At 40.0% G+C, this 14,121-nt stretch overlaps 1 protein-coding gene across 1 annotated transcript in view; it reads left to right on the top strand.

Annotated features, from left to right (window-relative positions):
- The window catches only part of LOC129202383 (uncharacterized), a 140,310-nt gene that overhangs the window by 53,410 nt on the left and 72,779 nt on the right, over positions 1–14,121 (top strand). The window contains exons 8-10 of the mRNA XM_054815042.1: positions 4,217–4,293; positions 7,298–7,418; positions 9,518–9,757. Of these exons, the coding sequence (XP_054671017.1) occupies positions 4,217–4,293; positions 7,298–7,418; positions 9,518–9,757 (438 nt within the window). The remainder of the gene's footprint in view (positions 1–4,216; positions 4,294–7,297; positions 7,419–9,517; positions 9,758–14,121) is intronic.

The raw sequence follows: 14,121 nt of genomic DNA, 5'->3' as shown, positions 1-14,121 counted from the left end.
ATACAGTGCACTAGATGTTGAAAGCCACTGGGAGTGAATCTCCATGCAGCAGCCAGCGTGTGAAGGGGCTAGAGACATAGGTTTTGTTTCTAGCCCTGCTGACACTTTGCTCGGTGAACTCAGGCAAGTCGCTTCTCACTGGCACCTCACTTCTCCCATCTGTAAATAAATAAAAATGAATAAAATAATAAATATAAATAAATAAAAATAGAGTGGACAGGAATTCACCGCAAAATGCTTTGGGATGAGTGGATGGAAATCCTAGGTGAAAGCTTTTGTTTGAGCATTTGGTTATGGCTGGAAAGGCAGCACTTCACGCTCATCTCTACCTGCAATCTGACGTACTGATGTGACTTCTCAAGGAGTGGAACGAAGGGGAAGCACTGGGATCCTCTGCATTTGGGATTCCTGTGGGCAGTGGGAGGCTGTTGGAGACCCCACTGGTGGTGTTTCCACGCTGTCTCTGCTGCGTCCCAACCTGGCAAGGAGGACTTGCGGGAAGGTGGACCCCCACAGCACTCCTTGAAGGGAGTGCAGTTTCATCAGGGCAAGGGCTCAACTGGCTGTTTCAAATCACAGTGGGGTGAGTACCTCACCAGAAGGTTGTAATAGCGGTGTTAGGACTGACAAAAAGGGAAGGGTAAATATTTTCCCTAAATGTTCCATTTTTGCTAAAAGATAGAAGACCAATTCCATTTTGTTGCTTCAAAGCTTTGCTGGATTTTGTGGGCTTTCTCCTAAGTAGAAAGGATACATTTGGCCAGGGTTTTGTTTATTTTTTTTTCCAAACTGAAAATTATTATAGGGATCGAGTTCTACCATTTGTGAAGTAGTTTCACAGTGAAAATAGTCAGCACTGATTAATAGTATTGAGTCAGGTTCTTGTTTTTTGCCTGCAGTAGAAACAATACTTACCATTGTGTGTGTCTAGGCTGAGCCCAGACTGAAAGACCTTTTTCAGATACTGGTCTTGATCACGCTCTCTGAAATCAGTAGATGGGCCATTTGTGTAATTAGACCTCAAGATAGCCGATGAAGAAACTGAGAAACATGTGTGAAGAAGCTGGCTCACAGCTAAATCAGCGCCTGGTGAAACAACACCCTGCTTTCTCCAGGACATCCCAGGCAAGCTCTGAAGGGTATCCAGTGGTTCCCAGATTTTAGTCACTTTTTTTTTCTCTGAAGGGGCCCTCGATGTCTCTATCAACTTGAAGCTAAACCACAGTTCATGCCTTCACGTTGGGAACGCCCATTGTCAACAATGGGTCGTTTTTACAGTCTAGACAATGCCGGTGTCATGAAGAGAAACAAGAGTTTAGCTATGTGTGCGATGGTATATGCCATTGAGAAAAAACACTTGGGTTTATTCCAGTAAATCTCTGATTCAAGGGATATTGCGACAATGATTATTCCACATTTAAAAAAAAAAAAATTGTACGGGCTGCTCTGTTTTTGAAAACTTACACATTTTTTCCCTCTATTAAATTGCTTCCTGGTGATGGAAATGTCTGGGATTTTTTTTTCTACTGCATCTACTTTCCTTTAGCTTGTACACCCCTGAGGTAATTAGTGTAGGTTAAAATTTACATAACTGACTTTGGGGTTTGTAATTAGGAAAGATGGAAATTTATTCAAGGTGGTGAATAATTCATTTTAAAGCAAGTTTCCTGTTTTTTTTTAATCATGTAGAAAATGTATTACAGACTCATAGAGGTTTTCTGAATAGGACCCTAAGCATTGAATTTTTGATATATTTTATTTCTTAGTGTGGGTAAAGAAATATTAACCATGACTCATTGCACTTTTCCTGTTTAATAAGATTTGAATAAACTTAACAAATTTATTAGGTGGATGATAGAGCTTTCTAAAAATTATCATGACACTCTGACAAATATTTTACTAGGATCCAGGAGAAATAGTTTTAAATCATACTCCCATTGCCACTTCAGAGGCAGAGAGATAGAAAACAGTGCAGTTCATACAGAGAACCCCGATTCATATTTTCTTTTGAATATTCATTATTTAATTAAGATTAGGACGATAAACAAGGAGACTGGATAGCTATGGGAGTATGGTAACATAATTTTTTTTTTTTTTTTAAAACCTTCCCTACTTCTGGCTCAGCTTAAGTCTGGACTTGTAATGTCTGAAGGTTGGTGTAATATTATGGCTACTTGACATTTTACATGAAGTGTGTTTTCTATTTTGTCTTATTTCTTAATCTAAGTGTCCACCTCATAATCACTATCCCAGGTATCACCAAGAGCTGGATCCAGGAGATAAATTATGAACCAAGCCCACCCCCCACCTTCTGAATTTTAACTTTAACTGCCTCAGCCCAAAAGTTTAAAGCCCTTCCCATCTGCTACCAAATGCCTGACGTCTTTTGGTTGGTAGCTTTTGTCATTAAGCTTTTTGAGGCACTTTGAGCTCTGTTGCTGGGCACCCTCCCAAAACACCCCAGCCATGGCAGAGTGGCTCCTGTGCCTTGCAGGGGTGATGAATGTTGCTGCTTGGTCCTTGATGCTGCTGGGATGGGTCCCCTACGCCTGCAAGAGCATGTCCCCGTGGGGCAGCCGGGGAGGAACAACCTGCCCTTTCTCTTGGTGCGTTCCTCAGGGGTCTCAGCCCCCACCAGAGTGCGGGAAGTGGCACAAGGGGGAGTCCCATCACCCTAACCAGACAGCTACCAGCTCTGCTGGAGCAGAGCCGGGACTGATGCCAGCTCCCAGCCCTTCCTGGAGAATTGGCGTAGGTGGTGATTCACCAGGCTGGGGAAAGAAAATCAGTGCCAGTGTTTGTGGAGGCGGGAGAGAAATGGGTCCCGGTCCCTGCTCCAGAGACTTCTAGTGAACTTCAGCCAAAAGCAGTCCAGGAGCAGGAGGGCTTGGTTCCCACTAACGGAGGAGCAGTGGTGGAGGGAGCGTTGACCATGACACAGCTGCCATGTGGAGAGCTGGAAGGTCTTGCTTTGAGCTAGTTTGGTCATGTCACCTTTGTAATTGTGTATGTGTCATGCTTGACCAGGGCCTAGACGATTTATTGCATCCGTCTTGAGGCTCTCTGCTGGGACTACCAACAAATCATACTGTATTTTAAGGCAACCATGTTGTCTCTGCATTAATTTTACAGGGTTTAAACAAGTTATGTTAAAAGCTACTCATGCAGGCTTTTGTAATATGTTTTTGTAGTCTGTTTTTATACTCTGATAATTTTCATTTTGGAAATAAGCAGAATGCTTTGTAAATAATTTTCCCAATGCCTTAGTCTTCAACAGATTCCTAAGCTTCCTTGGAAACAGCCAGATATTTGTAAAAAAAATTTAGAGATTTGGAAGAAAGGAGAGACTTTGACAGCCAGATACAGAGCCTTCTGATGGGGAATCTTTCTCCATTGGCTATTACTTTGTTTCCTTACCAAAATGTTTTTTGGCTTTGAGGCTTGATGAAAGTGGAAGGGCAACGTAATTTTACACTGTTTAGATGACAGTATATGGTATGCAGTAGGAAGCATCCTTGTATATTGGTAGTCTTGCATGCACACTTTATCATGATCTCAGGGACATCAGTAGGAAGCACAAGATATGTCCTTGAATATTCAGCGAGATCTCTGAACAGTGCGGGTCAGGGAGAAGAATTTTGTTTTCCTGAATCTAACTGCTTATGCAAGTTATAGCCTCCTACGTGCTGCAACGTGCAAAAATGCCAGTCCCTCTTACCAAACGTTTAAAAACAGCTGTGGTGATACAGGGCCTCCAGATCTGGAGCAGATTTAAAGTGGGGCAAGTTGCGGGCTCTCTGGTAGTCTGGCTAACTGTTTTGCATGTTACATTCTGTCGTGTGTGTACACACACATTTATACATGCGTATACGTATCTATGCATATATTTGACTGTATTAGGTGTAGTAAAAATAAGGACTGTGGGGCACTACCATGCACAAATATACATTGTAACAATCAAGCTTTTAAAAGGAGATTAGAACTCAGTTTCCCTTGACAATAATGGGGTAAACATATGGAAAAATATATGTAAAAAAGTTATGGAAAAACTAATGGTGGTTGAAATTCCTAATTGCTTCTGAAAACCTTCAACCAGAAGACCTAAGGCAAAACTTTGGCAAATTGTATGCTTATGGCTTTTATTTCCATGTTCTTTCTGTATATTTGGAAACAAAACGTAGGGTTTTTCTTTTTTGTTTTCCTTTTTGGCATGTAGGACTCAAAGCACCACAAGGAAATCTCTCACCACAAGAAACAAAAGTTGCAGGCCAGGATTCATGAACTCTTTCAGAGGTATGTCAGATAAGGGCTACTTTGTACTTCTATCTAATGTGCTTTCCTTCCAAATATCTTTAAGTGCTTTACAGATATTAATGAATGGAACTTTTCCCAGACAAAGGACCTCAGACCTAGAAAAACTGAGCCTCTGCTTTTGAAAGAGGCCTCTGTTTTGGATACCTCCATTTTCAGATACCCAGCTTGGGCTGCCATTCTCAAGTGCTACACACAGTGCACTTCAAAAGGTGACCAAATGGCTTCTCCCAGCGCCCTTCATCCGTGCCTCTGAATTACCCTTAGAGAGTGAAGGAAATAAGAATTGGAGCAATGTTTTTGTGATTGAGCTATACGTGACCTTCAGATAAATACATGCATCAAATTACCTGTAAAGAAATGAATGGAGGAAATAAATAATCCTTGTGGATACAGCCAAGGAAGTTATGTTCTGCTGTGACAGCTGATGAGCATGCTGGTGAGCACAAAAGAGGACTAACTTCACTGAATAAATTATTCTCTTGAATCTAATACCCAGCAAAAGGAGAGAAAGAAAAATGGTGCAACCCAAAAAGAGATCAAATGCGGTTATTTAAATGTTTGATGTTCAGTAATGAAAACTGTTTACCTTCATAATTGTGTATTAGCAGCTAATAAAGGCAATAGATACAGTAGTTTAAAAGTAATAAAATCTACAACAAAGTGTATTTAATTTTAAATTGAATTGCAAGCAAATGGGTGTCCTAATGAACCCCTGTGTCAATGCAGCTCTAACCAAATTAAGTGAAATAATTTCCATCATGAGAAACTAAATAAGTACAAAGTTCCAAACAGACCATTCTTCTTGAGGAGAGAAGTTAACTTCTCAGACATTTCAGCTCTACAAATTAGCTAGAGACATTCAAGAAGCATCTTCTTTTCCTTCCATTTAGGACAACTGGACCCAAGTTGACTTGACTGCAGCTCAAGGATAAAACTTCAAAGGTGGTTGACCCTGTGCCTCTTGTATTCAATCCTTAGCATTGGAATCTTGCCCTTAGTTCTCATTGGTCCTGGCTTGGGCAAAATTCCCACATACATCATTGGAGCTGGTGTCTACACAGACCTTCCAACTGATTTAGCTATTGCCTGTGCATTCACATGGTGCAATTCTGCTGGTATAGGAATCTGGAACACAGCTTAGCTATGGACCAGTGGTAATTTTACTGATGTAAATGTGTATATATGTTTCTTAAAAAAACCCCAAAAAACCATAGGCAAGGTCTGAGTATAAACTGATTTGTAGCGATGTGTCAGGAACTTGGAGGCAGGGGTACATCCAGGTTTTATGTTTCAGAGGAGGGGAATTTGAACTATGTGTTACATAGCTAGCACGTGTGCACAAGACTGGGATGTTTCGCATGATTGCAGTCTCTGTAAATAATTTGCTTGATAAAGAAGCATGTTAATTGTGCAAATGTGGAGGCTTCTCATGTTATCACCTAGCATGCAAAGGAGGAAAAAGGAATGAAGGCACTAGAATTGAATTTTCCAAAAGCAAGTCAGAAAATACTGAAGGAATGCTTCAGAAGTGCTGTCCAGGAAAATGTTGGTTTTGATTTTTTTTTTTTTTTAAATGAACACCAAATTTTAGTATTTTCTTATGTGACTAAAACCTTAACTGAATACATGGCTTGGCAACCTAAGAGAGTCTGTCCTCTGATTGCCTGTGTTGTAGATGCCCAAGCTAATCCTGAATATCAGTGGTACCTCCCCTCAACGCCCAGGGTGGCACGTGGCTGGCCCCCGGCCATGAACGACCTGCTCAGCCTCCAGCTCTGGAGAGCTGCTGTGCCTTTGTGCTCTGCTGCCTGCCCTGGCTCCACCTGTAAGTGTGGCTGGAGCATCACCAGCTCTGGCATGGCTGGTTGACCACCCCAAACCTTTTAAAGTGGGTTGTGCAAGCAAGAGCTGAAGTGTTTTGAAGCCAGCAGAGCGTCTACAGACGTTTCTACTTAGAGCCATTTCTATTTAGATACTGGTGCCAAGCAGGGACAGAGGAATTGCTTATGGTTCTGTGTCTGTTGAAAGACAGGGTGGGATTGCCGAAGTATACAGCTTTATAGTGCTTAATGTAAATGACTTGGGTTTGCATTTGCTCCTGCTGTGCTCTAGGAACCGGGTTTTGTCCATAGGGTACCGTGCCTTCCGTGTATCCTGTGCACTAGGCAGGGCAGTGTTGGGTTATCAAGTCCAGGGCTGTCCTTACGCTATTTGCTGTGTTGCTACAGGGACATCTCTTTAAAAAAAAAAAATCTTTGAGTTAATGTAATTACCCCCAAAATTATTTTAACTACACAAGAAGTTAACATATGAATGTCAAGGAAGGTTTAGTGGTTCATGTGCAGCTGACAATTTGTGTATGTGCATGTATATGTGTGTATATATATGTGTATGTGACGTATATATATAATTTTTATATATATGAAATAAGATATTTTAGAATATTTATAAATTATATAAGATTTATATATGAAAATTTATAAGATTTTTTCAAAAAGGTAAGATTTATATATATAATAAGACTTTTTCAGTGCTTTAAAGTAACCGAACCCCCAAGGAACCTTTGGAATGGTTTCCAAAAACCTGTTCCAGTTTATTGAAGCTGTCAATTGGTCCTCAAAGTGTCAACAGAGGCAATGGCTTCCTACTTTAATATTCTTAACCTGGAACCTGAGCCCCAATGCCAGAAAGAACTGATTATACGGGCAGCGAAACTTTAGGTTCCTTAGGTCGACTTGTGGCACAGACTGACAAATATTGGTCATGTTACTGGGGCTGTGACTGCATTTTTCATGTGCCACTTTTTGAAGCCTAGCCATTTCTTTTCTTTAGCACACTGTTGTTTCTCCTGGGTGCCCTGCAAGGCTTATGATATATTCAAGGAAAACATCGAACTGTGATATATTTCCAATGGCAAGTGCTTTCTGTGTCTGCATTGTAGTTTGTTTCTTTTCAGTTCTTCTTCCCTTTCTAACTGCTGCAGAGTGGGAAGTCAGCCGTTGGAAGCAGAGGAGAATGGATGTGAAGAAGAAATGGCAGCCAGCTTTGGTAACCTTGCAGGTGTGAATACTGGATTAAATGGAGCAGCAGGACCTTGTGGGAAGGTGAGGTTCTCCATGAGTGCTTTTTTCCCTGATGCAAAGTCATAAATGACTAGATCAATTGCATTGTATCATTATTTCTTCCCCCCCCCGCCCCGTAGTTTAAGAGGATAGAATTTAGCAGGTTTCAAAATATGCTTTCCAGCAGAAGTAACCATACGCTTAAAGAGAATGTCTAAAGCTATTAATGATGAATCATTTGGGCATGGCAAGAGTTCTTCAAAACAGTTTGTCAGCGCTGGCCAAGGAAAGTCTTTCAGCAGGAGATGAGACAGCTATGCCACCATGCAAATGAGACAGGCTTGAAATATGATGAATCTTCTATCTCCTTTTCCTACTCGACTGACACCCGCTTTGAGGAAGGTTGTAAATGCAAGAGAGATTGTGGTATAATTCCTCAGACTGGCGTTTCTGCCCCCCAGTCACTATTCGATTATCTTCCAAATTGCTGTGTTTCAGAGAGATAAAGATTTTTTATGGCTTGCTGACTTGAAACAACCAGAAGAGCCAGAAAAGAGATGGCTAACCGGCCATGCATAGTAATTCCATTGGTAAATGACAAAATCTTTGTTTGTATGACATTTCCAAAATTACTACAGAAGATGAATCTAAAATACAAAATGTCACATTTGGCATGCAAAACTATCACAATATATTTCAGTATAAAATTCATAGAGGCGTTTAATTTAGAATGTGTTTAATAACGAAGTCTGCCTGCATCAGTAATCCTGCCTTGAGGTTTAAAAAGATTGTCTTATTTATTCACATAATGTTAATTTTTTTTATATATGATTCAGAAACCAAAAATATTAAGGTTAAATCTTCATTGTTAATTAAGATTTTCTAATTAAGCTGAAAATAATTGTCATTCAGATTAGTTGTTAAGTATGGTTTGTGTTGAGAAACAAAAGAAGTTTAACAAATTCAACTGTTTATTTAACTGCTTAATTTAATTCCAGAAGCTTTCTATCTATATGGAAATATGCTATCTCTTCCAAAATAAATCCAAGACAGGATTAAAGAAGAGATTATTAGCTACTGTAGGCTTAAACTGTGAGACTACTAAACCTAGTAGTCAAGGTAGCCATTTGATTCTGAAGTGTGGTATGGGTTCTTGTATCACATTGCATTAAAAGAAGATGACCTAGCACTAGTGTTTTCTCAAAATGATGGAAGAAACTGATTCCTCGGGGGAATCATTGCTGATTTGAAGCGCTAAATAATTAGTTCTTGCAGAAGCAACTTTGTACATTGAAGTCAACACTGGAGCCGAACTGGGAGTCCCTGTTATGCGCCTGACCCTGCAGATTGCATCGGGCAGCACTGAAGTATCCGCTGGCGCAGTGGGACAGACCCTACGCCTTTACTCAGGCAAGGCTATATAGCTACAGTTTAAACTGAGCGCACAACGAAAGCACCAGAAAGGCATTTCTGATACACAGCACTTATTCCATACTAAACATTCTGTAACTCAGACAACATCTTGTCAACAGCAAGCAGCAGATGTTTCCTTTTGTCTGGACTTGGAATAAAGGTGCCTGTAGGGAGTTGTTATTAAACTCTACACGTGTTGCACTTTGATTACTATTTTTAAGAGAATCTGATTATATGATAATCAGAAGGTGAAAGGATAGTCTGCATATTACACAGCACTAATAGCTTTGGCAAGGCTAATTATTAGTATAAAAACACGGCCTGCCCTGTCTTTTACTCCGTGCCTGCAGCCTGCTCACCACATCACATATTGTGCCTGTCTTGCAAAGCATGCCATAGTTTTGAAGGTGTTGTTTTCCAGTTAATTCTGCGTTGTTATTGCAGACTAATGGCTTCTGGTGTCATACTTCAACAGCTCCACCTTCCCTCCAAGGATGGCAAACATTTTATTAGTAGTATTTGTATTATTTTTTTTTTTTTATCTGTCATCTCTATGACTTTTGACCTCCCTAATTGCAGATCCTTGGTTAGCAATAGGTAATTGCAGGTTGAACAAGAAGCGTGTTGTCTGTTTTTTGATAGTTATTTTCTTGAAGAAATTTGTTCTTGCTAATTGTATGGTTAAAGTCAGCTCAACCCAGGTCAGTAACTCAGAGCCTTCTCCCTAGGTTGACTGCTCCAAGATACCGCAGCCGATAGAAATTCACATCAAATGCCTGAGGGGAGTCAAAGATAAGGTCCCCAAAGGTCACTACACCCTCAAAGTTTCTGTTCTCAGCCGCTTAGGTGGTGGCTCGCTGGAGTGGCCCGAACTAAAGAACCAGCCTTTGGCCAGGGCAACGCTGCCTGTTAGTCATGATGGCAACTTCTACAACACTGAAATCTACTTCGGACAAAGTATCCAGACAGTAAGCAACACTTCTTAAATGTGCTATCTTTGCTTTGAAAGTTAAAACACATCCGCTCTTTCTCCTTCGGGCTTATATATTTAATGCATTCCATCATGTTCATAATTTATTTAATAATTTAAGGTGCAATTTAGGAAGGTACAATTTTTTTTTCCCCTAGGTTAACCCTCATCACTCACTTTAAAAGTGCCAAATATACACTACATCATGTAGTGTTGTCAGCTAATTTTAAATTTTACTTTTATTCTCTCTTATCTATGCAGCTTGTCAGCTATGTAATTTGATTTCTGTAAAGTAGCTTTAGAATAATAAATGAAAGAGTGGGTGTATATAAACACATGAATGCCCAAATCCTTCTGTGAGTTTTTAGCTCCATTGACCCCCATTTGCCAAAAAAGCAGCATTTGGATTATTTTGGAAGGAGCCCAAACACTTGAGGCTCTATTCTGTCTTTTGTGACTGAGGCACACATATTTTCCTGCCTAAGCATGCTGTGCATGGCAGGATTGTTGTGTGTCAGTTGCTCACTGTTGTAGCTAATGCCTAGTGCTGGTTGAAACGCTGGTCTCAGATAAACTCTCTGGCATGTGAAAGCTTCTTTACGGTTTGAAAAACAATCCCCATCTCTCTGTGTGGTGGTTTCTTTTGGTGTTATGAGGCATTGGTAGAATGAGGAGGAGAGGTTTTTTCCATTTTCAATTATTTATTTTGCAGCATGACCTGAATGGTAGATTTCCTCCTCCACCCCTTCCACTGTGCAAAGTGTTGTGTAGCTACAGCACAGAGCGTCCCTATCCCAAAGAGCTTTCAGATAGTGCCATATGCAGAAGTTGCTTTTGATGCTTTCAGTGACTTGTGGACAGATCATTTCAGCTATTTGGTTTATGATACATAAAGTGCTGCTAAGTCGCATTTTCTGTTTTTTAATTGTTTATCATCTGTAATGGATAATGAGCAGTGTCTGTAAATACAGCTGTTGGTATGAAAAGAATCATGCATATAGAGAGGGAAATTGTGAATGTGACTGTCACATGATGTTAAAACAAATACATGTATCTGTCAGAAATCACTGAGTTGAGATTCCTCCTTAGGCAGGATGCACACATCCTGCTTACTGCCTCGGAGGTAAGGTACTGTCTTCTCAGGCTTCATTGAAAGGAGAAGACTACGGGCAGTACGATTGAACGACTCTGGCATGCCCTGCCTCTTGCTTTCAGCATCGTGTTTCTCCTGCTGCTTTTGCTCCTGCCTGGGGAATGTCCCCCACTCAAAATTGCATGTCTCTGTTATAAGTATGAAGCAAGAGCTAGTTCAGATTGACCTGTCTTTTGTCCAGCTGCTCCTCAATGCAAAGCAATTCCTGATACGGGTTTGTGAGAAATACTTGCAAAGTCCATGTACCTGTCTTTCTGTCTCTTCTGGCTTGTGCATACACCTGAGTAATTGCTTAGAGGTGGCTATTATGCTTCATCCAAAGGTCTGAGAGAAATGCTTGGTAATTTTACCATTTTTCCAGAGTTTGCTTTAAAGTCCCCTTTGAGTCTCACAGAGGACATTTAATTAGCATCTGCATCAAACTTCATTTTTACTCTAGTGAACCAGGGTGCAGGTCTTGGGCAAGTCCACTTAAAATGCAGGACAAGGAGGAGAAGTTGGATTAAATGACCTTCTGATGATTCCCTGTCTTCATTACTGTATAATGCACATCAAAAGCTTAATATCATAATTTTAGAGAACCTCCTCCATTAGCTCATTTTGAAGATGTAGGTGTTGTACCCTGAATAATTCTGCCTTTCTGTTCTTCCACTTTGATATTGGCCCATAAACTTAAGGTATGTTTCAAAAGAAGCCCTTGGGATCTGTGCTGAGATGAGGCAAATTTTAGGCTTCTGATGGTCAGCATCTACTGCAAAACTTAGTGTAAGTGGTGAGGTCTTAGGAGTGAGCATCTGGGTTTGAACACAATCTTATGTACAGTATTGCTGCCCTGGGATATATTACAGGGGGGGAAATACAAGTACTCACAAATGAAGAATAAGCTTTTATTTTCATTGGCCAGAATAATGATAGGAGTTCAGTGTAAACATGGTGAAAATGAAGACATGCGTGCTTGATGTTGAAGGAAAGCTTAGTTTTAACTAATATATTAGAGAAATTGTTCCAGAACACTACATCCTTCCAAAAATAATAACCCTGTCATGTCGGCAAAGTTGGTGTCAGCATGGGTTACCTGCTGCGTACAGAAAGTGCTGGTCATGTAAGTTAGAACTGCCTCAGGGCTAGTCTGACTTGCGCACCCGACCTTTCAAAAATGTTTTTTGTTCATTAATCAATGTTCTTTCCTCCAGCTTGCCAGCTTCCCTTCTTTCCCCTCCTTCACTGTCCCCCTTTTTAGTTTGTCAGCCTACCTCCCCCAATAACCTCTGACTACACATTAGACAGTGGGTCCTAATAGCTCCAGTTGAATTTTATTTGACTTTCAGTAAGGCCCGGCAGTCACATGAGGTGTTTGGGTTTTTTCCCCCTTAAATTATGCTGGACAAAACACATGTGAGTGCTTTGGAGTAGGATAAAGCAGAATTGCTGTTTCAAATGACTCTTTACAATTTTAAGAATAGCAACTAACAGCATGGTCTGAAGGGAACTTTTAGACCCAGCATTCCAAGGACGTTTTCATATATTTAGCTTATACAAGTTGAGTTTGGACTTAGATGGGTTAATGCTGTCTGGTTCAGGTGAAGCAGGAGCTATTTTGAAGCTTCACCTACATTGTAACACAAACTGAACGTGAACTCAAGCTGATATTCAAAAAATGCAGTAGGTTAACTCTGGCAGTAAAGAAACTTTGCTTTTAAACTTTCAACGTACTCTTTGCACTACCTGATTTTTCTCAGGTCTGGAATGGAAGCTGAGTTAGGAGAGAACATCCAGTAAGGTAGTTACTGCAATCGGATTGTTCCTGGCAGCACCAGCACAGATGTGACTGTCATCTTTATATTAGACCAAGAATTTTACTAGTGCAATTTCCTTATTGCTGTCTTATGGTGGCCACAGATAAAATGTAAATAGTCAGTAAACGTTTTTCATTCACAGTATATTTAAAGCAGAAGATATTACTCCATAGGATCCATGTCCCAGTGTTATCAAGTCCAGATGACATTTTTCAGCTTAATGATGACTTGAAGAGCACAAATGAGTTGTGGTGTGCAAAAGTTTAATTTTGCTCAGAAAAAGAAAAAATGCTTTGTTTCTTTAGTCAGCTTTTATTAAGTTCAGTAAACATTATCATATTTGTATGAAACAATTACAATAATAAGACCAAATACTCACTTTTCAGAGTCAAAATATTCATTGGCTTCAATGGATTAAAAATTGGAGTGTGGCTAAAATGTTTCTCTTTTTTTTTTTTTTTTTAAATTTTTTCAGCTATAACTTCAATTATCAAACCAAAACATTTTGTTGTACGTCACTAGTTTCACCTACTAAGAGAAGGGACCTTTAAGAAAGATGTTCCTATTTCAAGTATTTGCAGTAAATTTTAAACATTTCTGGAATACTTTTCCAGAAAAAATGTTGACTATTAGGAAGTGAATTTTTGTTCAGAAGGGGAAGTTCAGACAGGAAATTTTCAGCTATAGCAAAGAGCACTGTAAGCTAACGAGTCTGCCTGGAAGTGACGTTTAAAAAACCATCCAGTCACCTGGGATGTCAGTCCAGCGCTGCTGAGGAGAAGCAGGGACAATCGAGTCACTGTTGGGCTCCCCAAGCTGCTTTTTAACTCTGGTCCCACTGCATCCGTTCTGCCTCGGTCCTTATTCTGTGCCAGCCTTCCAAAATTGGCACTTCATCAAAGAAAAAAAAAAAGTGAGCTCCAGACATACGTGAGCACTGGTGCTATGCGTTTTCCCCGACATACCTGGAAATTGGGATAGCACTAAATCAGTTCATATGCATATAAAGCCACAGTTGCTGACAACAGCTCACAGATCTGTAGATTTTTAAAGAGTATATCAACCAGTTAATATTTATGTATCAGTGTGGCAAGGTACTAGCAATATTATAACAGTAGCTGGGTACCATTTTGTTTTACTTGAGGGAAATTCAATATGAATAAAACAGCAACTTTTCAAACATGACATTTAATCCACGCATGTAAATCATACCAGGAGATCTATTATTCATTATTAAAAGGGCACCATATTTTTATTACATTGAAAATGAAACACAAATGCTGTGAAAAATTTAGTGCCTTTCCTGAAGTTTCAGGACACTTATCATGCAGTCATCTAGCAGAGACTGACACTCATTTTAAAATATAGCTACAAAATTAATAAATTTGAACTCTTTTGCTTGGAAAAAGAGGA

The sequence above is a fragment of the Grus americana genome, chromosome 2 (assembly GCF_028858705.1).
Source record: "Grus americana isolate bGruAme1 chromosome 2, bGruAme1.mat, whole genome shotgun sequence".
Taxonomy (NCBI): Eukaryota; Metazoa; Chordata; class Aves; order Gruiformes; family Gruidae; genus Grus; species Grus americana.
Note: the sequence above shows the minus strand (reverse complement) of the source record. Positions and strands in the feature narration are given on the sequence as shown.